The sequence below is a fragment of the Lissotriton vulgaris genome, chromosome 7, assembly GCF_964263255.1.
Source record: "Lissotriton vulgaris chromosome 7, aLisVul1.2, whole genome shotgun sequence".
In the NCBI taxonomy this organism is placed as follows: Eukaryota; Metazoa; Chordata; class Amphibia; order Caudata; family Salamandridae; genus Lissotriton; species Lissotriton vulgaris.
In genome coordinates this window covers 255,033,552-255,058,580 of record NC_141695.1, presented here as the reverse complement: position 1 = coordinate 255,058,580, position 25,029 = coordinate 255,033,552, and the positions used below count along the sequence as shown (strand labels likewise).

Below are 25,029 nucleotides of genomic sequence, written 5' to 3'. Positions count from 1 at the left end.
AAATGTTTCGTCAATTTGGCGAGATTCGCGGAACACGAAATTGCCGAAAATTCACAAATTTCGTGAGCGGAGCGGATTTTGCGTCCATAGTGACACAGTGTAAGTGGGACTTTTAATCTCTGACCATCACCAGCGTTTTTCACCACTATATGTGAGTCAGAGGGGGCTGAAGCTGGAAGATCAGGTGGCAGAACTGATGAAAGTCTACGCTCCACCAGTTCTATTTCCTTATTGGTAGCCCCCAGCGCCTTCTGGAGAAAGCCCTCTAAAGTTGTATCAGTATGTTTTACTGGTGTCATAGGTTTCATTTTCCCAATGCTGAAGATTGTCTTATAATTAAGAAAGCTTTTTTACCTTAACCCAGCTTCAGTCAGTTGTGCCCTGTAACTTTATCCCAGGGTCCAGACAGGAAAACCAAGAGGGTATGCCTAGCACAGCCTCTTCCGTGCTTCGTCCAGACATGGCCATGCGTGCCCGCGAGCTGAGTAAGAGCGCCCCTGGGTGTGGAAAGATCGCGTTGATGCCTCTTGATGCTTGAGGGCTGCTGGGGACAGAAGTCCTGAAAAGAAAGTGCAGCATGCATGATCTAGGAAGGGCTGCTGGCCTGCGGGAGCCCTGAGCTGACTAAGGGCGGCACCATGTGCGGGAATAACATGTTGGCACCTCCTGGCACTGGAGGGATTCTGGGGACTGAAGTCACTAAAACAAGCACCTTTTATATTTGTCATTTTAAAGAAAAACGTAATTGCTCTTTGGTTCGGTCAGCTACCAAGGATGGCAAACCAACCCAGTTGGACACGCAATGGCACCACAACATGCAGACTCTTTGGTCATAAAAAAGAAGATTTTGTTCACCTGATCTGTGTTTTTCCATATTTATAACCTGCATGTGTCACTTTATTGATGTCTGATTTTAAATCAAGAGGGATCAAGACATGTAGGGCCTCCATTATACAGTCTCAACCTGTCAGACCCTCATGTGAACTGTAAGCTGTTATCCTAAAGCTCCACAAATTTGTCCTAAAAAAATACATCCAGGAATGATTAGCTCTTCTCAGCATAATAAATATTTTACACTTTGGTCATAACTAAATTAAGTTTACAGAGAAAATGGAACATACGTGCTGTATTGAATTACAATTTTAATCGCTTTAAATCTGAAGGTTAAATATACTGTATGGTTGTGTATTCTAATTGAAAATTTTGAAAATCTGTATGTTATATATAGTTATGGCTTGAACTAACCAAACAATAAAGCTTTCTTACTTTCTTACTTGGACAAGGTGCATACATCTGCGATTGAGAGACTCCTATTTCTGACAAGCGCAAAGGCCAAAAAACTCAGCTTGACTCTGCAGAAAGGGAACATTTCTAATGTAGCAACCCTAGCCAAATTTTAAGTGACAGAAGGGGACAATATCCCTCTTCTGCAGTGACAGTTGTCTTATTTAAGCCTGTTTGAACCTATCTGTACCCCTCTGTCACCTACCTCTGGGGTTAATATATTCGCTCATGTGGAATCCTCTTCTTCTGCGGAGCCCATCTGTGAGGCTCTTATCCTTAGCTTTCTTAAAGATGCACCCCAGCTTGCAGATAGTGCCACCAATGAGGTGCTGTGGCAAATTTTGCCCCCTTAGTCAGACATCTGTCCCCAAACTAAGAAAACTTCTGCCCACAAGGAGGACAAGCAACAGAGGCCACTGACAGCTGTCAGTGTCAAGAGCCAGGCCTCTGGCCATCCTGAGTTCCTCATGCCTCTTAGGCTTCTCAGAGTGTGAAGCTACACCATCAGGTGATTTACAATCTCTCTCCACTGTCACTTCGCCATCTCAGCAGTTGTATGCTGAAACTGGCTTCTCAGCACAATGTCTCTGCTGAGTGCAGTTCTGTAGTCAGCAAAAATAAGGTTCAGCAAAAAGGCCCAAAATGTGTGGTCATCTGGCAGAAAAAGCACATTTTCCAAATAGATTGGAGTGCATCAGAGTCAGAGTCAGGGATGGAAAGCAGACCATATAGGGCAGGTGGGAGTATTGGCAGCAGAACACACCATGTAAGGAATGCAGCAGTGTTAACAGTAAATCATGGGGCCATGGTGGAAAGAGGCAGAGGGAAGAGTTAGGCGCAAAGGACCATGGAGGGCAGAAGGGAAGGGGTAGAAGCTAGACTCAGACAGAAACAGGCAGAGGAGGAGACCAGGAGCAGGGGCAGCAAACTGCCCATTCACGACAGGCAGTAGGGACAGTAGCAGCACAAAGAAACATGCATCGAAAAGGAAGCACACATGACTATGAAGGGCAGGAGGGAGTGAACATAGCATTGAACTTGTACAATCGATGGCAGGGGACAGGAGGTCATAGATAGGGGCAGCTAGATGATCAAGCTGTGCAGATGGAAGGGACAGTGGCAGCACAATAGACAGTGCAGAGCGGGGGTAATAGGAGCAGTGGTAGCTTAGTGAAACATGAGGGGGCATGAGGGAGGGGACAAGGACTCAAGGTTTAATTTGCTGCCCTCAAAAAATAAGTTAAAGAACATGTAGGAGGTTAGGGTTACACAGCTTCCATAGTCCATGTTTATGCCACCTGGTGAGTTGGAGCATCTGATTTTATGGGGGGGAAACAGTGGTGCCCACATTCCCTGGGGCCAATGTATTGATTAAGAGGCAAGGGCCATCCTCCCTGAGCCTTACATAGGCACAGGGGACCTCTTTTGAGGCTGATTTGTGGATTAAGGTGATAGGGTGAACCATTACCCAGGCTTTTCCACCACATCACCCAGGGCCAATGTGGTGAATGAAGGGAGGGAAGCACATGGCTTTCCTCCCCGAGCTACAGTACAAATCCAGAGATCCCTTCCCTTGATAATGTAAGTTTAGCTCAGTGGACCAAAGAAAACCTTTATTTTTCTTCCCTGTGTGTGAGCATGTGTAGGGAAGAATATTTTCTCTCCCTCCTGGGGTAGAGTAAAAATCTACTTCTTCAGGGCAGATGCGCTTTTTACTGGGTACTGCCAACATAACAATGGGGCAGCACCGGTGAGCAGTGGGACAACAACCAAAAATCAAAGTGTTACAGAATGACACCAAATTTGGTAAACAGGTTGGAATGCTTGCTTTTCATTATTTGGCTTAAGTTCTTTAAACTGTTTTTTAGAAATCTGCATTTAAATTATATTTATATTTGGAGGTTGGTCCTGCAGTACTGTAAGTAATAAAAAAATCAAAAGTTCTCATTGGTTAAGAGGATTATTTTTCCCATTTGACATTTAATTCCCATGGGACCGGTACCAGTACAGGATGTAGCCAAGCAATCTGATTGGCTGGCCATGACATGAAGAGAATGCTATGGATGGTTTAAAGGACATGGGTAACATGTGCGAAAGCTAAAACAAAAATAACACATAATGGGGCAGGATAGAGCTATCCCGATCCCCTAACACGTATGCGTTACCCAGAGGGGCCCCCCTTGCTCAAAGAAAAAAAAAAGAAATTGTGCTGCAGGCCTCCTTAGGAACCCAGCAAGAACACCTGTAAAGTAGAGCAAGACTACAATAAGAACTGTAGTTCCACAAAATCGCACAAGACTCAGTAAGTGAAGCTTGCATGGTGTTTAGGCTGCCACAGTATTATAAAAAAAGTTGTAAAACGAACCAAGAAAAATTGGTGCCGGTCCGCAGGACTATGGCTGCCTACGTTATAGCATACACACCTTACTATACCTTGAATACCCACCATGCACTGCTTATGACCTCACTCATTACATCACTAATGATATGCTGTATTACAACATTTATGACATTACTAATGGCAGTACAAATGACAGTGTGGATTACACCACTGATCACAATATGGATGGCATTATCCAATGGATATGAACGTTTTTTGGAAGCTTTTGATACTAGAAAGTATTCAGCAAGGTACACATTGACCCAATACATGGAAGAGTGTAAAACCACTCTGCACATGTTCTTGATAGGAGCAGAATGGTGTGCACCATTTAAACAAGGCTTGCAATTGTACCATGACCTGTTTATATCGTTTTCTATAATACTTCATGACAACGTCATTATGTACACAGAAATCCACATGAGAAATATGTATTGCAAGTACAAGCTTGTGTTTTTTACTATATTTTTGGTAAGAGGCCTTTGAAGACATCATCTTTTGAAATGTACAATTATGGGTGGGCGGAATTTGCGTAGTCACTCCTCGGAAAGTTCCACGAAACGGCAAAAAAACTCTGTGAGCACGCAAAAATTTTACATGCTTGCAAAATTTCTTGTTCCGTCCGTTACACTACATCTGTAACTTTGCCACCGTGCCGTAAAGGCGCAGTGGTCCTTTGAGTAAGCTGTGTCCATCATATTCATAGTGGGTAAAGGGCGGGAAGACGTTGCATACTGCTAGTGTGTGTGGGGCAGGGCTTCTATGCGAGTTCACCACATTCCTCTTGTTAAAAGGTCAGAGACTGATCAGAGCAGCAGATGAGGTGAGAGAACCTCCTGATCCCAGGAACTACTTGCGCTTGAGAAAGTCATGGATGCAAAGACCTCCATCAAGCATCACATCTAATTTTTGACATTAGATAAGGGGAGAAAGCACACCTGCCCAGCCTCGACCGAGCGCACCTTATTATTTGGCTGATTAATGCGTTACCGAATTTGACCTACAACTCGGGCCAGAAGCATCATGCCAGAATGAATGCTCTCTACTGGCTAATTGTGCAGAACGCAGAAGTGCTGAAATTTCACAAATTCCACGAGTGGAACCAAATTTACCGCCCACCCCTAATATGTACATCTGCAACACACCCTAGTTGAACTCAGTATTTAACTATTTAAAGAAGTACTGCTTGCTTTTAAATTTTGACTGGTGTCAGAATGTGCCCTTTTTGTCACGGTCATTATCACCATCTGCGAATGATATTGATGTATTTCAACTGTTGTGCACTGGGTCACTGTTAACCTGGCCCCAGTGCCGGTCCACTTTCCCTTGAATGTGACCCAATTGCCACCCACTTTGGCACCCTGAAAGTACCTAATAAATTGTACCTTTGGTACTTAGAGTATGGAACCAAAGAGGGTATCTAAGGCCTACAGCATTTATTATGTCTCGCTTAGGGACCCCCATACAAATTGCATGCAGCCTGCCATTGCAGACTGTGTGTCATGGTGCAAACCATGAGTAAAAACACAAAATGGCAATCTCACTGTGCTCCATATCAAAGTCACTGCATGCAATATATGTAAACACCCCTCCAGCCATCCTTGTAGCCCTAAGGCAGGGTGCATCATATCACATCTGAGGGCATAACTTGAGCAGATGTGCACCTGTGCTGTCTTGGTTAGCTATCAGACAATGCAAGTTAACAGCAAAGTCATCTTAATTATTTGGGCACTGGGAATTAGGAGTTTCCCAACTACAAGATGACTCTACTGAAAGCTATGGTGTTTGGTATCAAACACCTTGTCTTAATACATCTGTACAGTTGCCAGTACAAGTTTTATTATGATATGCACCTATAGCCTTCCCCTGAAAAACCTAGCACGATCTAGTGTACTGGCTGAATTGTATCATCCCGCCTGCCACCACAGGCATGTTTCTGCAGATGAGAGCTCACATTCTCTGATGTCAGAAACAGTGCCTGCTCCCTAGGAATGTGCTCACACGTCATCCAGTAGGATGGCTAATCATTTAGCATTTAAGTACCAGGGGCTTCAAAGCCCCTGCTGCCTTTGATATGTGACCCTGGCCTCCCCCAGACCTGAGTGATTCTACCCCCTGTCCTGGAGCTCACAGCTCTAGGACAGATGGGAAATGAGATTTGCAAGTAGGCGTGTTGCACCACCAGGCTACTCACAACCCTAAGTTGGGATGCCCGATGTGCTCCGTGAAAAAGGGATTCTACCCCCTTGTTTTTGGTGGAATTATTAACTCTGGGAGAGGGTTATGCTGACTACCCACAGGTTGTGGTCATATTGCGGGTGTAGTGGCTTCACTTCACATACCACCCACAAATTATGTATTTCAGGGGCCCCTTGATACCAAGGACTCAGTTAGACCTGACTAAAGAAAAAGAAGGGCAAACAAAAGCCAAAGAATGCTAGAAATTGCTAGCTGTGGACATGACACCAATCCCTACCTGCCTGCTGTTGTCCCAAGAATTGCAAAGACCTGGATGTCCTGCAGCTCTTCATCCTCGAAAAGCCTCAGAGGGCTGCCCGTACTTTCCAAACCAGCCAACATCTCCCTTGAAGTGCAGGAACCACTTCCTTGTAGCCTGCAGACACCAACTAAACCGACCTGGTACACTATCCTGCTGACTGCTGAGTCCACTGCAGCCATGCAGGAAGACATCACCATGTTCCAGAAGGTCATAAATGTCTTTCCACCACGTGTGTAGATGTTAGCCCCCCTGGTAGCAACCCTGCACCAATACCTGGGGCACCGGAATGTTTGTTGGAGATAAGGCATGTTTTGTTTCCAGCCAAGACAGGCCTACGGAAGTAGAACATCAGCATCAGCAAAGTCACCATCAAGAGTGGCCTTGTTGTAAAGTTTTGTTCCTATTCCCTGGCACACCTAAACCATGAGAGCCTCCAATGCAGCGACACACCAGATATAACACCTCTGCACTGGAGTGCCATAGCCTGAGTCTGAGCCTACTGGTGCATCCTAGCCCCAGAGACCCTCAAGAATTGACTCTCCTGTGGGATCTGACAGACCTGTCCCCTAATCCAACCTTGCAGCCTTTTTCTGTTACAGGTTTTCTCTACCGAATTCAGCAGTATCATTCAATGCTACCATGGGGACAGAAACTCCCCACCCGGACACACCAGGGCAGGTAAACCAAAACTGCTGAAGGTTCTAAGGCCCTCTGCCTCTATTTACCTAAAAAACACAATTACACGGGTCTGTTTCTCCCATGGGAAAACATTACCACGTTGGAGGCTAATGCCTCTAATCTGACAGCTGTATTTTCTGTCTTTAGGAAAATCACCAACTCAAAAATTACCTACCTCATTTCATAGATATTGGTGCATAAATGAATATAAAAAGCTATGTTCTTTTTCTAAATTGGTGTCCGATTTCCTTGTTGAGTGTGTGTCTTATTTATTGACTGTGTGCAACAAATGCCTAACACTCCCCTCTTGTAAGCCTAAGGCTGCTCTACCACACTACCACAAATACTCACTTTAGGATTTTTCAAGCAATCCCCTGTATACTAGTAAGCGATACCTGGACTCTCTATACAGTGCACCTCATTTCAGCACACTATATAAAGAGCCATCTTCCTACAACTGGTAACTAAAGCTTTCACCATATAATGTTTACCATACTGAAAGAGACTAGTTTCCAGTATTACAATTTTTGTATTTGAGGAGCAGTATCTAGGATGATGTTCCAGGGATGTGATCAGTGATGCCATCAATGATGTGATATGAGATTTAATCAGTGGAGTCACCAATAAAGTCATTTAACATATAAGGTGTAATGTAATTTGGAGATCATATGCATAAGCAGTGCATGGCTGGGGCATATATTATAATTAGGTAAGTAAACTATAACTGGTGAATTTCTGTGTCATTTTGATTTTCAAAAGGTATTTTTATCTGACATTTTCACTCCTAATAATCTTGCTAAAACCTTTCTTTTCAACAGAAGAATCACTATGAGCTGGCAGTTGATATTGGCTGTGGAACAGGGGAGAGCACTCGTTTCTTGGCTGCTCATTTTCAGAAGGTAGTTGGTTTTGACATCAGCAGGGCTCAGATTGAAGAGGCCAAGAGTGCTGGCGCACCCTCTAATGTGTCCTACCTGTAAGTTTACCTCAACTTTTAAACGAGACTTCATCAATCAATCAATCAGAGTACTTGTAAAGCGCGCTACTTACCCGTGAGGGTCTCAAGGCGCTGAGGGGAGGGGGTGCCGATATTTTCGAAGAGCCAGGTCTTGTGGAGTCTTCTGAAGTCAAGTAGGTCTTGGGTTTGCCTTAGGTGGGTAGGGAGGGTGTTCCAGGTTTTGGCGTCGAGGTAGGAGAAGGATCTGCCTCTGGAGGTTGTTCGTTGGATGCGGGGGACAGCGACGAGGGCGAGGCTGGTGGAGCTGAGCTGGCGGGTGGGGGTGTAGAAGCTGAGTCTGCTGTTCAGGTAGGCTGTCCAGCGTTGTGGAGTGCTTTGTATGCGTGGGTGAGGAGCTTGAAGGTGATCCTCTTCTTGACGGGGAGCAAGTGTAGGTCTCTCAGGTGGTGGGGGATGTGGCTGCGGCGGGGGACGTTGACGAGCAGTAGGGCGTAGGCGTTTTGGATGCGTTTTAGTCGTCATAGGTGTTTGGCCGGGATTCCTGCATAGAGTGCGTTGCCGTAGTCCAGTCTGCTGATAACGAGGGCCTGTGTCACCGTTCTTCTTGTTTCATTTGTGATCCACTTGTAGATCCTGCGGAGCATGCAGAGGGTGTTGTAGCGGAGGAGGAGACGGCATTGACCTGTTTAGACATAGAGAAGGAGTAGACGAGGTTGAATCCTAGGTTGCGTGCATAGTCGGTGGGTGTCGGTTCTGTTCTCAGTGTGGTCGGCCACCAGGAGTCGTCAAAGGCTGAGGGGATGGGTCGGAAAATGAGTACCTCCGTCTTGTCCAAGTCCAGCTTCAGATGGCTGTTGCTCATCCAGTCGGCGATGGCCTTCATTCCCTCTTGGAGGTTGGTTTTGGCAGTGTGCAGGTCCTTGGTGAGGGAGAGGATGAGCTGGGTTTCATCGGCGTAGGAGATGATGTTGAGGTCATGTTGGAAGGCCACTTGTGCGAGGGGGGTCATGTAGACATTGAACAGCGTCGGGCTGAGGGATGAGCCCTGGGGGACGCCGCATATGATGTTGGTGGCCTCGGATCGGAAGGGCGGGAGGCAGACACTCTGGGTTCTGCCGGAGAGGGAGGACCTGGTCCAGTCAAGGGCCTTCTCTTGGATTCCGGCTTCTAGGAGGCGTGTCTTTAGAGTGCGAAGGTAAACTGTGTGAAAGGCAGCTGACAGGTCTAAGAGAATGAGGGCTGATGTTTCGCCGCTGTCTAGTTGGCGCCTGATGTCGTCTGTGTCGGCGATGAGGGCTGTCTCGGTGCTGTGGTTTCCTCGAAACCCGGACTGGGACGGGTCTAAGATGTTGTTGTCTTCCGGGCCAGATGCATGTTGACAATTTTCTAGATGACCTTCACCTGGAACGGGAGCAGGGAGATGGGTCGGAAGTTCTTAAAATCCTTGGGGTCCGCCTTGGGCTTCTTGAGGAGGGCATTGATTTCGGCATGTTTCCAGCTTTGCAGGAATCTCGCTGTTTTGAAGGAGATGTTGATGACCTTCGTAGTTAGGGTGCGATGGCAGCATCTGCTTTGTGAATTTGTTGTGTGGGCAAGGGTCTGACGGAGATCCTGAGTGGACGGAGTTCATGACCTTGCGTGTCTCGTCGTCGTTGACGTTGGACCAGGAGGTCAGGTGGTTGGCGCTGTTCACAGGGGAGGTGGGGTCTGGCGTAGTCGGGGCGATCATGGTTTTGAAGATGTCATGGATGTCAGCGATCTTGCGGTGGAAGAAGATGGCTTGTGAGTTGCACGGTTCTTGTGAGGTCGGTATGTCGTTGGCGCAGAGGTTGGAGAGTTCCTTTACGATGTTGAAGAGCTATTTGCTGTCATGTGCATTGTTATCCAGGCCGTTTTTTGAAGGAGGATCTCTTGGCTAATCTGATGAGGTGGTGATGTCTGCGGGAGGCGTACTTGTGGGCTGCGTGGTTGTCTGGAGTGCGTTGGTGGAGCCATAGCTTCTCCAGTTTCCGGCATACGTGTTTGGAGGTCTGCAGCTCGTCCGTGAACCAGGTGGCTCTCTTGCTGGCGTGGTTGTTGGAGGGTTACTTGAGTGGGGCAAGGGTGTTGGCGCAGTCGTCGATCCACTGTCTGAGGTTGTGGGCTGCGGTGTCTGAGTTGGTGGGGTCGGTGGGCGGGTTTTGGGCGAGGGTGGTGATCAGATGGTCTTCGGTGACTTTGCTCCAGCATCGACGAGGCAGCTGTTGGGTACAGTGGTTCACGGTTGGTTTGTTGAAGGTGAAATGTGGAGTTCCGTGGTGTGGTCGAAGGCGACGTGGGTGCCTGTGGAGAAGATGGGGTCCAACGTGTCGCCAGTGGCGTGGGTGGGTGCGGTGATGAGTTGTCTGAGGCTGAGGTTGGAGAGGTTGTTGATCAGGGTGGCGGAGTTGGCGTCATTGTTGTTCTTCAGGTGGAAATTCAGGTCCCCGAGGAGGATGCAGTCCGTGGAGGCGAGTGCGTGGGTGTGGGCGAGGTCGGCGATGGAGTCGCTGAATTGAGCTCAGGGTCTGGGTGGTCTATAGATGAGTGTTCCTCTGAGGGTGGTGTTGGGGTTGGTGTGGATCTGAAAGTGCAGGTGTTCGGCGGTGTTGAGGGTGTCATCTGCGTGGGTGGCTACCTTGAGGGTGGACTTGTGGACGATGGCTATTCCTCCTCCGATTCCATAGGTGCAATCCCTGCATGTGATCTTGTAGCCATCCAGGATGGCTATGGCAATGTCGGGAACCGAGGAGTCGTTCCACCAGGTCTAGGTCAGGAAGGCCACATCTGTGGCGGAGGTGTCGAGCATATTCCAGAGCTCAATGGCGTGTTTGCGTGCGGAGCGGGTGTGGAGGAGTATGCAGCGGAGGTGGTTGGGTCCAGTCCTTGGAGGTTTGGTGGTTATATCGCCGGTGAAGCTGCCGGTGTGGCAGGACAAAGGTCCGTGAGTCAGTTTCAGGGCGGCTTGGAAGCAGGTGTGGTTTCGGCCGGCATTGAGTGCGTAGAGGGTGGTGGCATTGTAGCGGAGTCTGGTGTTTTGGCGTTCGCGGGGTCCAGGGGTTCTGGCGCTCGGCGCGGTCCAGACGCGGACGAGTGCAGATGGGCTTGCCTTTGGCGCACCAGCAGCGCGGCAGCGACGCGGCCGCTGAGCGGCCTCCATAAAAGGGGGATAGGGAGGGAGGAGCTGCTGGGAGGCGGGAGTTGGGTGGGCAAATGGGGAGCAGGGGGTGGGACGCAGCGGCGGGAAAGGATCATGAATCAGCGGGAACCAGGCGGCAGCAGGAAGCAGGACACGAGGCAGCTGGGGGCTGTGTGATGGTGTGGGGAGCGACCTGCCTGCCAGCTTGCTTCATAGCAGGTACAAGGTGGTCAGTGCCTTTCAGAGTTATGTCACTGTAACATCGCACAAGCAGTCACATCTGCAGAGTTGGTAGAGCCAGATAAATAAACTTCTGAGTCAGTCTGAGAATGTCTGTAAAATATATTTTACCACCATGAGCATACATTTCATTAGTGTGTTCCAAGTCATTTAATACTGTTTGTAACACTCTGGACATCACATGTCTTTATGCCTGGATTTGCTCAAGAGGCTGTAAGCAGAGGGGCTCTTCAAAGTATACCATGGAGAATGGTGGTTGGTGATCTATTAACTTTGCTTGGGTGGAGTTCATCAAGGTCTGCTACGTGGAACTCCATGAAGTGGCTAAAAAACACTGCAGAGTACTGCAGGCAGTGGAGTTTGTGGGCACCAGTTTCCCATGTGCAACTTGGAGTACGTCTTTGCATTGCAAATCTTGCACCAACAGCACTATGTGGCTTTAATGTGCATCCTTATGTTAGGAATCACATGTGAACTGCACTACAGGGTTCAGCATGACTGCATGGTGTACATTCTGACCGTGAACAAGGTAATCGCTCGGCCATATTGTAAACCGACCGAATCAGTCATAAGGGTAAAGTCAAGGAGTTTCTGAGTGTCAGGAGGAAGCTTTCAGCCAAATATTGTGATCTGCCCCAAAGTCTTGAGAGGACTAGCTTAGGTTAGGCATTTGTGGTTGCACAACACAAGGCCTGAATGATGACGCTGATGACTGATGGATCAAATAAAATATGGATCACTTTTTAAGTGTGGGTGGGTAAACGGGGTGATTGTGGGCTCTTACTTGCATCCTTCATTTAGCTGGTGTTGTTGTGAAGTTTCTACAAATCTAAATAGGATCCGTGCATTTAGACAACATAAACTAAGGGTTTGATGTCTAGACTGATTCCAGATTCACCTAAAGGATATGTTAGTTTGTTAGCCCTGGTAGGTCACAGTGTGTCAGGATAAGTCGGCACCGCCTAAACAAGTAATGCCACTATACTTTAGTACCACCAGCGGGGACAACGGAGTGCAGAGAAGCCCCCCATTATAAGCTTGTTACAACTGGGCTTTTCTGGTTGGCTAAGGCTTACATCAAAACCAGGCAGAAACCACCATTCTAGTCAGGGCAAGGGAGTCACATGCCAAGATAACCCCTGCTCACCCCCTTGGTAGCTTGGCACGAGCAGACAGGCTTATCCCTGAGGCAATGTGTAAAGCATTTTGCCATGCACACAACAGCAACAACATCCTAGGCACACCACAAAAGGAACTCCACACAAGGTTATATAAAAATAACTTTTGTATTGTCAAAACACATCAGATAGTAATCACACAATATACATTGTGCCAACTGGCAAGGGCAATATTCACATGGGATTATTTACACCAGGACAGGGCCACATGGGCCACTGTCAGAATCAGCACTTAGTAGAACTAGCACTTAGAATAACTGTTACACAAACTGACAATTGTAGAACACCACCAGTAACCACTGGTATAGGTAGGTCACTACGCAATACTAATAACCATAGGCCTAGATAACGCATGAACACAAACTCACTAGTATAACATACTAGGCAAAGCAAACTTCTAAGCATGAGCACCTTTAGAAGTATAACACAAGCTTAAAGGCAAAGCCCATCACGCAGCAATCATATTTAGGCCTAAACAGTATAACTACAGTAGGCAATCTCTCACTAGTCTAAACACATTAGACTATGCCTCCTAAGAATAAATCATATTTAGGGGCATAACTCACAGTGAAACATAATCTCACCAACATAAACCTCCAGAGGTAAAACCATGTCTAGAGGTATCAATAGAGGGTGCGTAAAACATGCTAAATGCATTACATTTCCTAGCACCACATCACTCTAGCCCATAAAACACACTAGGCAATTACCATCATAAGCATAGTAAAATCACATTGCGCAAAAATCACATTAGGCGATTACCATCATAAACATAGTAAAATCACATTGCGCAAAAATCACATTAGGGCCCTGCGCCCTATCCACATACCAGCCCCCTGGCCAATCGGCCATCTCAAGAATGGGCTCAAATGCCCTGTGTCCATAATGTCAGGGCGCCCTGCCAGCGCAGCGCCAGTCAGGGGTGCACCACCGGCGCAAAACTAAACTTTGCAGCTGCCAACTACTTGCTGGGCAGCTGATGACAATCACAAGGGCCTAAACGCTGCAGCTGGCACTAAGTGCTGCGCAGCTGTGACAGGCCAAGGTAGGGGCGAAGGAGTGCGACTCACTCTTGAGTTCACCAAGAACAGGTCCCCTGAAAGAAAGCCTAAACGGTGCAGCTGCCCACTACTTGCTGGGCAGCTGGGAAACAAACTGTGGCCTGGGCCCTCACTGGCCCTTGGGAAGAAAAACTACGCAAACTCGTTGGACCCCCTAGGCTATTAAGATACACATGTCCACTGGAACACTCTGACTCCTTAACTTATTCTGCACGAACTAGGGGCCACGGGCTCTCAGTGGCCCTTAAAGCCAATTGCGCCACATGTCGGAGCCACTAACCAGGTCTCCTGGAGCACACAAACTCTCACAACAACTCTGCACCACTGGAGAAAAAGAACTTGCCCCCAAGCACTGTGGAGCACACTAGCGCCCTGTAAACCACCATGGGCTCCTCTGCCAAACAAAACATGCGGGGCTCGAACTACTAATGCCCCTGAGCCTCGCAGGCTCTTAAAACAAATATGGCCCCGTCGTTGGAGTCCCTCTTGGGGGACTCTAAATCGCCAAAATGCCCCCAAGACATTGGAGTGGCCCTCAGTCAACCGGATTGGGAATTTACGGAAAATGTGCAAAATCTTTGAGCGGAACGGATTTTCCGCCCATGCTTAGATGCGCCCCAAACTAGATGTACCTAAGTTAACCTAGCATGTTTATAAGTTTGCAACCAAGAAACACCTTAGGATAAAGCTAACCTCTTTACCTCATGTGGGGGAGGTAAGGACCATGTCTTTGTTTCAAGAAGGACACACCGCGAGGGACGTCAGACCACTGAGTGCTGGAGTATCAGCATGCAGGATCCTCAGCATCTTGCGTCAGCATGTAAACAGGGAAGTCTTTTTCTCCTCTGGTTTGCCCAGCAAAGATATAGTGCTTATATACCCAAAAGGAACCCTCAAGGGATCTACCTAGAAGTGTACTATGGGCCTGTTTGGCATGCGCATTATAAACTTCTAGGGAGAACCAGGTAATAGAGGTGACCCTTAATAAGAGTTATTATGCAGAAGATGGTAATTCTGTTGTGATACTGAGAATCCTTATGCATAGTAGAGACTAGTTTTCAGAGACAACCTCTAAACAGTCATTCAGCACCTAACTAGGTAAAAGGTCAGCATCAGACCCATTACGTGAGACAATGGTAGTACAAATGTAGGTAAAAGGTCATGCAACTACAGAGGCCTATGTTGGGGGATATTGGGGTTCATAACAGTGTAGCTTTCACCACATCCACCCCACCATGTGTGTGATCCATTGATGGTGTAAATAAGCCACACATCTATAAATCCCATCACAGGAGAAGAGGGTTAAGGGTTTGATGAATGAATGAGAAAAGGATTAAGGAGAACGTTTGACAAAGACATACACTACATACTGACAACATTCATCTGGGCAATGAGAAGCACATCATTTGTCATCAATCTGTTGTGGAAGGAAACACAGGAATGAGTAGTACAGTTAAATGCATTACAAGAGCCAAGTTATCAGATATCTAAATGTTTTGCCTTCTAAGTTGAGAGTGAATCAACCCAACGAGTTCTCCAAATATGATTGTTAATGGAAAAATTATACTGTATTGCAAAAAATAGGTAGTACATCTGCGCTCTTCAGTGTCTTTCTGGACTAAGCCGGTAGGTAAGCAGGAGTTTTATCTGTGCAGAAAACTAGAAAGCCTGAAGATTGTTAAACAGAAACTGTATTTTAGAGTCAAGAAGTACAGAACAAAGGTATGCTTTATGAGGAGTGTATCAACTTAAAAAAACTCAGAAATATATAAAAACATAAGAGGGAGACTCAGAGATTCACTTTTGTTGCATGTGCAAAATACACATACACAGCAGCATTTCAGAAATAAATGCACCTCTGTCCATTTCCCATAGCTGAGTACTAGGCACCAGACTCTTCCTGATGAGTATCTCCTTCCCAGACCTGTCTTCATGAACCAAGTACGATAGACGTGTAGTGCAGTAGAGAAATAGAATTGCAATAATTTGCATAGGTTTTTATTTGTTAACCAAAGTAACTATTCTGGTCTCTGAAGAACCACAAAAAAGGAGAGGACCCTGCAGGTACATTTGACGTATTGTAAAAGGGCCAATCGCCTTCAGGGGAAAAAATTATTGCGTATCATCCCCAGGATTTGCAAATAATCAAGTAAACAATGTTCCCACATTACAGTTTAAGACTATCTTCCATCACTGCCTGCCACTACAAGAATCATCAATCATCACTCACATAATCACTCACTCACATTTGCAATAGTTGTAGTTACCTTTTCCAATCAAAAGCATGGGTTGTTTAGGCACTAGGTCTTCCTCTGTTATTCTTGCAACATGTTAGAATTTGGTATTGGCACTCTTGCAATCTTCTTGTGTCCATTCCTACACAAAAACAATCATCCCTGCATTGCAGGAACCCTTGCAACATGCCGCAAGGCAGTGTCCCCTGGCTCACATCTGCTGTTTGTGCTTTATCACAGGGAGAAGGATTGAGCTGTATCTTATAAATGTGGTGCATTGCTGTCCTTTTCTTCTGACACATGGCAGCACAGCAGGTAGGCATGTTGTGTTGCAGTGCATCAACATTTTTAAAATGGTGTCCCAAGTTGTAAGGCAATTGTTTGACTGTGTATACACAGCAATGTGGTTATGTCCAATATCTGAACTAAAAGGCTTCCTGTTGTAAGTTGTAAGTTGGAAAGAAGCAGAATTTGCATCACAGCAAGAGTGTGAGAATTATATATGTGCTGTGGGTATTTGCCGAGACCACATCATGACACAGGTGGCTTTGGCCCTCCCAAAATGAAATAAAAAGATTAAAAAGGCTGAACCTGGGGATGGGCCCCAGGCCTGAAAAAAGTTTAGAGAAGGTGGGCTAATGGCCCCTACCTAAACATTTGTTTTTTAAAATGCACCAGCCAGTTGTCAGAGGCCCCACCTCCTTTTTTGCACTACACTGAAAACTCACCTTCTGGTGCACTGCTGGTTGTAAAATGCATTTCACTGTACTCCTGAGGACTTCTTCCCCAACCAGTAGTGCACCAGAAGGTGCGTGTGATGAGTGGTGGAGAAAGGGAGCATGGCCTACTACCACCTATTGGCAATCTAGCTGCATGGGACTTACTGGAGGTAACAGGAGGGGTAGTTGGCCCCCAAAGACTCTCAGGAGTAAAGTGGATTTCATCCTAAACCAGTAGTGCATGAAGAGGTACCTCTGCAGAGTGGAGGAAAGAGTGGGGATTTTCGCTAAAGACCTCTTTGCAATCCCGCTGTGAGGGGCTCACTGGAGGTAACAGGAGAGGTCATTTGCTGCCAAGGAGGCAACGCCCTCTTTTGCCAACACTCTGCAATCATGCCTCCTGGTGCAGTACTGGTTGTTGAATGAAGTCCTCTTGGAAGCAGAGGGACGTTGCAGGCCAAGAATGCCTCCTGGTATCTCCTGTAAGTTCTACACAGCAGGATTCCTGAGAGGTGGTCAGAGGCCTTCCCCCTTTCTTCACAGCTCTGCAAACGCAACCACTAATTAAAAAACAATAGAAACTTACTGAAAACAACAAGGGTTACAGGGACGCTATATTTAGGAAGTAGCATTTAAACATTCTTAGACATTCACTGAAAAAAGACAAAGGTTACAGGGACATTATAATTATGAAATGGAATAAGAAACTTTAGAAATTCACAGAAAAAAACACAAAGGTTACAGGGAAGTTTTGGCTAGGCTCAGTTTGGTACAAAACCATTGAAATGTTGAAATGTAGCAGTTTTAGTTAGCTGAGATATATATAACTTGCACTCCCTAAATACACTGCTTATCTCCTCACGCATTACATAACTCATGACGTGGTCAGTGACATCACTGATGACATCATGCACAAGAATGTTTGAAATTACAATGCGGTCTTTACACCGCAAAACGTTTACAAAGAAGTCATTACAATGCAAGTTGTTACAATGACTTGCTCTAGTGGTGCTGGACAAGTATGATTTACTTTTCCAAATCCAGCCTACGGAACAGTAGGGAAGTTGTTGTAATAGTAAATCATACTTTTCCTTAGTGTATAGCGCCATTCAGTACAAGTCATTGTAACAACTTTTGTTGTAATGGCCATGTTGTAAACGTATCGTGGTGTAAAGACCGCGTTGTAATGGGTGTCTCCCCATCCATAAAATCAAAAACACAACCACTTGCACTCCCACACAACCATTCACAAACCAATTCACAGACACCTACCAGTACTTATATACCCACTCAGTGGTTCGTAGATCTAAACAAATCTTCACTCACTCAGCCATACAGCCACTCATACACCTACTTACTCACTAATACAGCCACTGATATATCCCTCATATACCCCTATAGCCACTCACACACTGGGTCAGTCACCCATAGAGATACTCATATACCTACTCAATCCCCCACATAGTCAATCACACAGCCACTTACTCATACAGATACTAACACATACTTATTCTCCTATAAAGTCACTGACACACGCACACACTCACCAAAAACATAGGTAACTGCCTTCCCCAAAGTTTCAAAACCAGGCCCTGAAAAAGGGTCCTAAGATACAATCACCATCTCTGGAGCAAATCAAAAACAGAGGTGAATAATCACATCATTTTTTACAAAGTTTATAGCAATTTTATTAATTTATGCAGAGTCATTTCAACAATAAATAGATACACAATAGTTATCCAAGCACATAATAGTAAAATAAGGCAAAATTAAAAAAATCCAGTACCACACACCTAATTCAAACAACACACTTATACCATCATGCATTCCAGAGATTTATCATAATGACTCTTCATTTACAAAATAATAAGGAATTAAAAATTGTGCATAACAGCCGCAAGAGGGCCAGATGCTCTTCCAGGTGCCCCGCATCTATCGAGATAGGATGGGGGGGGCGCTCTTTCAGGTTTCTTGGCCAGTAAGTACTGGAATGCACTGCCGCTGGAACTCCGGATGGAGCCATCAGAGATGAGGTTCAGGCTGAAACTAAAAACTCACCTCTTCCCTAAATAATTTGGGAGTACCGTTGTGCCTTCCGCTACCAGAATCTCTTTGCTATTTTAGGTGAGTCTGTGCCATATGAGTCTACACAGCGCGGGGACACTCTGTTTTTTAGTGTAACCAGGCGCTTTATAAACTTGGTTATTATTATTATTATTATTATGACAAAGTGGGGGTAGGGGTAGAAATTATCCAACTGCCAATACTCAGGTAACGGCAATGTGCTTTTTGGTGTGTTGCTGCAGCCGGGGCCACACCTTCATCAGGGCGGAGATGTACAATAGGGGGTGGGTCAAAAACACCTGCAGATATAAAAGTAAGGGACAGATATTTTTCAGGATAAATATTCAGATAAACGCAATATCTTTTATAATCAAATAAACAACAAATACTTGTTGAGCTCCAGAGGAAATCAAATTAAGCTATATATACACACAAACAAATCCTACGCTGGAATAGAGTTCATTAAACATTGCACATACGAGACGTCAGAATACACCCAAAAAAACTTTACATCCAAGAGTTCATGAGTGAATTTCATCAAGGACACCAGTCCAATCATCATAGTAGCAGCAAATAAGGAGAAATAGTAAAGAAAAGTAGTTGTGAATAACAAAGACAGTAGACCAACCACCACGAAAAAAGCAGATGACAGCAAGTGCATTTAGAAGTCAGAGCCAATACCCAAGTGAGAAAAAGAGAGAAATTAATATATAGTCTCTGCTGGCATACCCATAGTAATAGGAATGACAATGCACCGTCAGTAATTTCTAAAATGAGGGTGACAGAAGAGAATCCAGCAAAAGAGACTTCTCTTACAAGGTTCTAAGGGGAAAACACATAATAGAAACATAAACAGATTAGGATTCCCTTTTATCAATTCCACACCAAAGGAAACTCCTGTCTGCGATGCCCACAGTCATGGAATCTAAACACAAACAAAACAAACAAAAAACATTCCAAGATCAATCGTGGTTAGTTCCTTTCCGCTAGTGTCATATGAATCCATATGAATCCTTGTTCTTGGCTCAAACAGAGATTAATTACATAGACAAAGGCAGATCCGACAATATTCAGCAACTTCAGGGAGTCAAGAAACTCAAAACTGATTCATGGGCCACAGATGTAGAAAGCACAAAAGAAGGACAGGTATGAAATCTGAGGTCTCTGGTATTGATTAAGACGGTCCCCATAGAAAAAGGAGAAAAGAGGGGTCCCACACACTCCTTATTAAACGTTAGTTCGCTCACATAAATGCGGTGCCGGGATCTGTGAAAGTGGCCAAACCAGAACATTTAGGGAGAGGCAGCAAAACTCTAGATGTAGGAGTAAACCGTCTCCTCCCCGGCCCCACATGGGCAGATTCCTAATGGTCAAATGATAGCTTTAATATGTATACATCCCTGAAAGCCACCTTCACAGAAGACATGGCCGATGCTGAAGAGAAATACGGGCGAACGATACAGTTCTATGGGGGGCACAAAAAACTTCCCACCAAGGTTCGGCCCGAATGGCAAGGAACCCCTAAGATAATAGGAAGACCTAGAGGGAAATACAGCGTATTGAGAGATTGTCACCCCACAAAAAAACTGCCCACTTACCAGTCCAGTAGTTCTATCCAATGATAAGACAGAGGGGCCCAGCGGCGCAACTCTTCGAAGCATTTGTTTGTGTGTATATATAGCTTAATTTGTTTTCCTCTGGAGCTCATCAAGTATTTGTTGTTTATTTGATTAAAAAAGATATTGTGTTTATCTGAATATTTATCCTGAAAAATATGTGTCCCTTCCTTTTATATCCACATGTGTTTTTGTCCCACCCCCTATTGTACATTTCCGCCCTAAAGAAGGTGTAGCCCCGGCTGGGGTAACACACCGAAAAGCGCATTGGTGTTACCTGAGTGGTGGCAGCTGGATTATTTCTACCCCTACCCCCACTTTGTCAGCTGACCATCTTGCGGCTGTAATGCACACTTTTTAATTCCTTATTATTGTGTGAATCAGTGTGAATGAAGTATGAGTCATTATAATGAATCTCAGGAATGCATGAAGGTATGAGTGTGTTGTTTGAATTAGGGAAGAGATAAGTTGTCCCCGAGCACAATCCAACAGTTTCTAGTAATCTCTAAGAGAAAAGAAGAACCAAATCATATTCTTTCTTTTGCAGAGTTCATTAAATCAGTTCTTTTTATTTTCTTTTTCTTTTCTTTTCTCTTCACACAAATCAGAGTTGTTCAGGCGGAATAATAAAATCATTACATCTGGGAGAGTACTCCCTTCGACATCAAGTGGGTTCCAAATTCGTAATTACGCCTGAACAACTCTGATTTGTGAAAACAGATAGAGTTTATATTATCACATGAAAAATAGTTGACCTCTTGAATTGGCTGTGGTCCCTTTGAAGAAAAATACCTTTATGCCCAGAAGAAGTCATTGGGTGATTGTTTCCCGTGACAAAACACGTGTTGGCATTGGTTTCTGTTCTGTTGGCTACATTTGGTATGAATTCAATGGATTATGAAGATTGAAAATATGATGAAGATCATTTGATGTGTGAAGAGAAAATAAAAGAAAATAAAAAGAACTGATTTAATGAACTCTGCAAAAGAAAGAATATGATTTGGTTCTTCTTTTCTCCTAGAGATTACTAGAAACTGTTGGATTGTGCTCGGGGACAACTTATTGAAATTGAAATTGTGTGTGTCTTGTAAAGCGCACTTCTACCTGCACCACAGGCCTCGTAGCGCTATAGACCGCTGGGGAACCCGTCCTGGCTTTCCCTGTGAGATAGTCCCTCCTGGGAGTCTCCAAGGTGAAAGCAGGCATCCCCGGCATTTGTGAGGGGCCGTTGTGGAGATGAGGCAAGCTAATGCCCAGAGTTGCCGAGTGTGATCTCTGGTTGGAGTAGGCACCGATGCGAGAATTATCGAGTCCGCTGATCCTGGTCCAAGACCCTGCCGCGTCGGGAATCGAACCCTGGTCCTGGGCCGTTCTCTGCTCTTGGGTCTGCCGCCTCTAACCAGTGAGCCACACCACTCCATCTCCACTTATCTCTTTCCTTGCATTCTCTGTGTTTCATAGAGGAGTTTCTGGGGCCGTAAGTGGCTGTTTTCCCCCTGTTCCCTTGAGCCACTTACTTGGAGAATACTAACTTAGTTGGTGTTGCGCAAATTGTACCCAGCCACTACTTTCTGTGTTTGAATTAGGTGTGTGGGACTGGATTTTCTGAATTTTGCCTTATTTTACTATTATGTGCTTGGATAATTATTGTTTATCTATTTATTGTTAAAATGGAAATGACTGTGCATAAATTAATGAAATTGCTATAAACTTTGTAAAAATGGATGTGATTATTCACCTCTGTTCTTGATCTGCTCCAGAGATGGTGATTGTATCTTAGGACCCTTTTTCAGGGCCTGGTTTTGAAACTATGAGACAGGCAGTTACCTGTGTTTTTTGGTGTTCTCTTTCCCCTGTCTACCTGCCTCCATCTGTACCAGGGGCCCCTCTTCTTATGGGTACATGCACACACTAACCTATACAGCTACTCTCACCTTTACTCACTCACCCATGCATTCACTCATATCACTCATCACTAACCTATACTGCCTTTCACATGCCTAGTTACTCACCCCTATAACCCTGACAAATCCACTCACTCACCCTCATAAATGCACTCACTAGTCCATACACCCACTGACTCAACAACTCATTCATCCATAAAGGCAGTCATACACCCAACACAGACACTCAGACACCCATACAGGTACTCAGAGAACCAATCACTCACCCATACACCCATACAGCTACTCACATATACACGCACACACCCATACAGCCACTTAGACACCAACTGACCACGTGGCAGTGCGAGCGCTGTATGAGTGAATGAGTGATGCAAAGAGTGTATGCGTGGTGAATGAAGGTTAGAAGGAGGACATGACTGGTAAATGGGTGTTAGAATGGGTGCATGAGAGGTACATGAATATCTCAACATAGTTATATACCCATCAAGTACTCACATACACATTCACATATCCAGAGAACCACTTACATATTCATTCACATAACCATACAAGCACTCATACATCCACTCACTCACCGAAACAGCCATTCACAAATACACTTGCTCTCTATATAGCCACTCACACACCAATTCACTTAACCAAACACCCACTCAAACACCCACTCACTCACCCATACAGCCACCAATACAAATACTCACAAATACAACACCTCACTCACCCACACAGCTACTCACACACACACACACTTATGCACCCATTCTATCACTCACACAACCATACACACAAGCATACGTACATTCACAGAGCTACTTATATAATATATGATAGAAGTAGTAGTACTCAATAGTAGTTCACCTAGCATACTAATTTAACTCTTGTAGTATATTAGAATATATGTTTACCAATCATAATCTCTACGAAAATACTTACACTCACTGGATGATATCATCAGTTATGTCATTTTAAGAAGTCATCATGGATGTCACTGACCATGTAATTAGTGATCTAATATGTGAGGTTATAAGTAGCTTAATGCTGTAAGTTATAGCTAGCTCGGGCAACTATAACTCCTGAATTGTACTGATTTTCTACGAGTGAAATCTGAGCCTAACTATAAAATCTCAGTAAACGTAATATTTTTTTTAGCAAAAAAAAAAAGAAGAAATTCATATATACGTCAAGCAACTATATATGTATACAGATAGCCATAGGGAGGGCAGGTCGCTCGAGCTTGGAAGCCATGCGGACCTTCACTTAAATTTTTACCAATTACCCTGAGAAGGTGTCAACCCTGGGGCTTTGGGGGGTGAGCCCTCTGCATTCATTTTATATTTAGTCCGCCGGGGTGGTGGTCCCCAGGGCTGTTAGGGCCATGTTCCCTACTCACATTTATGTCATGCTTTGCCCCTGGGGAGGTGATGGTTACTGTGGCAGGGCGGTCCACGTTGCCACTCATTAAAAAATGATGAAACCATAGGGAGGTGGCTGCCCCTGGGGCTGCAGGGGGTCCACATAGCATCTCCATATTTTCACTTGTAAAGCCCCATGGAGGTGGTGGTCCCTGGGACAGGGGATGTCTGAGAAGCCCCTCATTTAATAATAAAGTAAGTCCTTGGGAGGTGGTGGTCCCCAGGGTGTGGGGGTGCCATGCGGGCTCCCCTTGCATCATTTAAATTAGAAACCCCAAAGAGTTGGTGGCCTCCAGGATTAGAGTGTTGACAGACAATCACATTTTAGTTGGATTCGCAAGTCCACTGCACAAACTTGCATCCTCAGATATCTACATTTTTAGAAAATGAAATACCTCGAAAAATGGCAGAGAGATTTAGACTATTTCACAAAAGGCATGCTTTCTGGACCAACATCTAGCTTTCTGCCAAATTTGGTGTAATTCTTTTCAGCAGTTTGGCGTGTAGTTCTGTTAAAAAAAAATTAAAATCTCCATTAACATAACATGGGGAAAACAGGTTTTGGAGTATATTCCTCGGTTAGGCCCATGTAGCAAGCAGCTTATTTTTTTACGTTTTCCTGTTTTTCATCAGTGATCTTTAACTCATGTTTGCGCGAGTGACAACATTGGCTTTGATTCTCCAAAACTAAGCTTGTTTATACATCATACTTTGCACAACATTATCAGGATGCCCAGACCATCATGTACAAGGTCCATTCTTACACAATGTTTTTTTGATCTCTTTCTCCACCTCTCATCCCTCTTTCTGTACCTATGTTGCTCTTTCTGCACTTCTCTTGCTTCTTGCGGACAGTGGGTGACCCAAGTCAGAGGTGCCACCCTGCAGTGCTGCTCATTTGTTCATGTTTTAACCTGTTTGCACCTGTATTTGCATTTTTAGAATATTACTGTGTGCTTGTGTTGAATTATCTTCTTAAAACAAAATCTGTTTTATCCTGAGTCTCACCGCATTTTACTGGTGTTTCTCTTTCTTTTGCTCACTGGCTTGGGGGTCTGTTGAGGGTCTCCTGCTCCTTCCTCGGTCAACACCACGGCTTGCCAATTGTTTCGATGGAAGTGAGTAGGTTACTTTTGCTCCTCTCCTCACTTCCTGCCGTAGCTCAACGGGCGGCGCTCTAGTCTTTTTTTCCAGTCCCAGCTATTTAATCAGCATGCTGGGTCGGACGCGCAGCAATGTGTGCAGTGGACACTCCGCCGGCGTGCCAAAGGCAAGCCCGTCTATGCCCATCTGCTCAAGGTCTGCGCCCTACACCAGAGCCTCTGGCCAACTTTTCTCAAACTCTGGTAAGCGCCTGGTCAACTCCAGGGAACAGTTCCTGGAGCTTCAATCACAGGATCATGGGCATTGCACTCCTATGAACCTCGAGGCTCTGGGTAGTGTTCGGAGGTTTAAGCATGGCAACTGTGAGGCATCTTTCATATTGGGTGAAGCTCACAATCCCCTTGAGGGTAGCTGTTGGCTAAATCCCTTGCCTTCGAAACACTCTTTTATGGGATATCTCCTTAATGCTAGATTCCTGATAAAACATGCCACGGAATTTAATGACTTTGTGTCCCTTCAAAAACCTGATTGGGTTTTCAT

The 25,029-nt window shown here is 45.2% G+C and overlaps 1 protein-coding gene across 1 annotated transcript in view; it reads left to right on the top strand.

Moving 5' to 3' along the window:
* LOC147701322 (putative methyltransferase DDB_G0268948) overlaps positions 1-25,029 on the top strand; it is a 318,014-nt gene that overhangs the window by 101,837 nt on the left and 191,148 nt on the right. Inside the window, exon 3 of the mRNA XM_086928631.1 lies at positions 7,661-7,818. Within this exon, the coding sequence (XP_086784757.1) occupies positions 7,661-7,818 (158 nt within the window). The remainder of the gene's footprint in view (positions 1-7,660; positions 7,819-25,029) is intronic.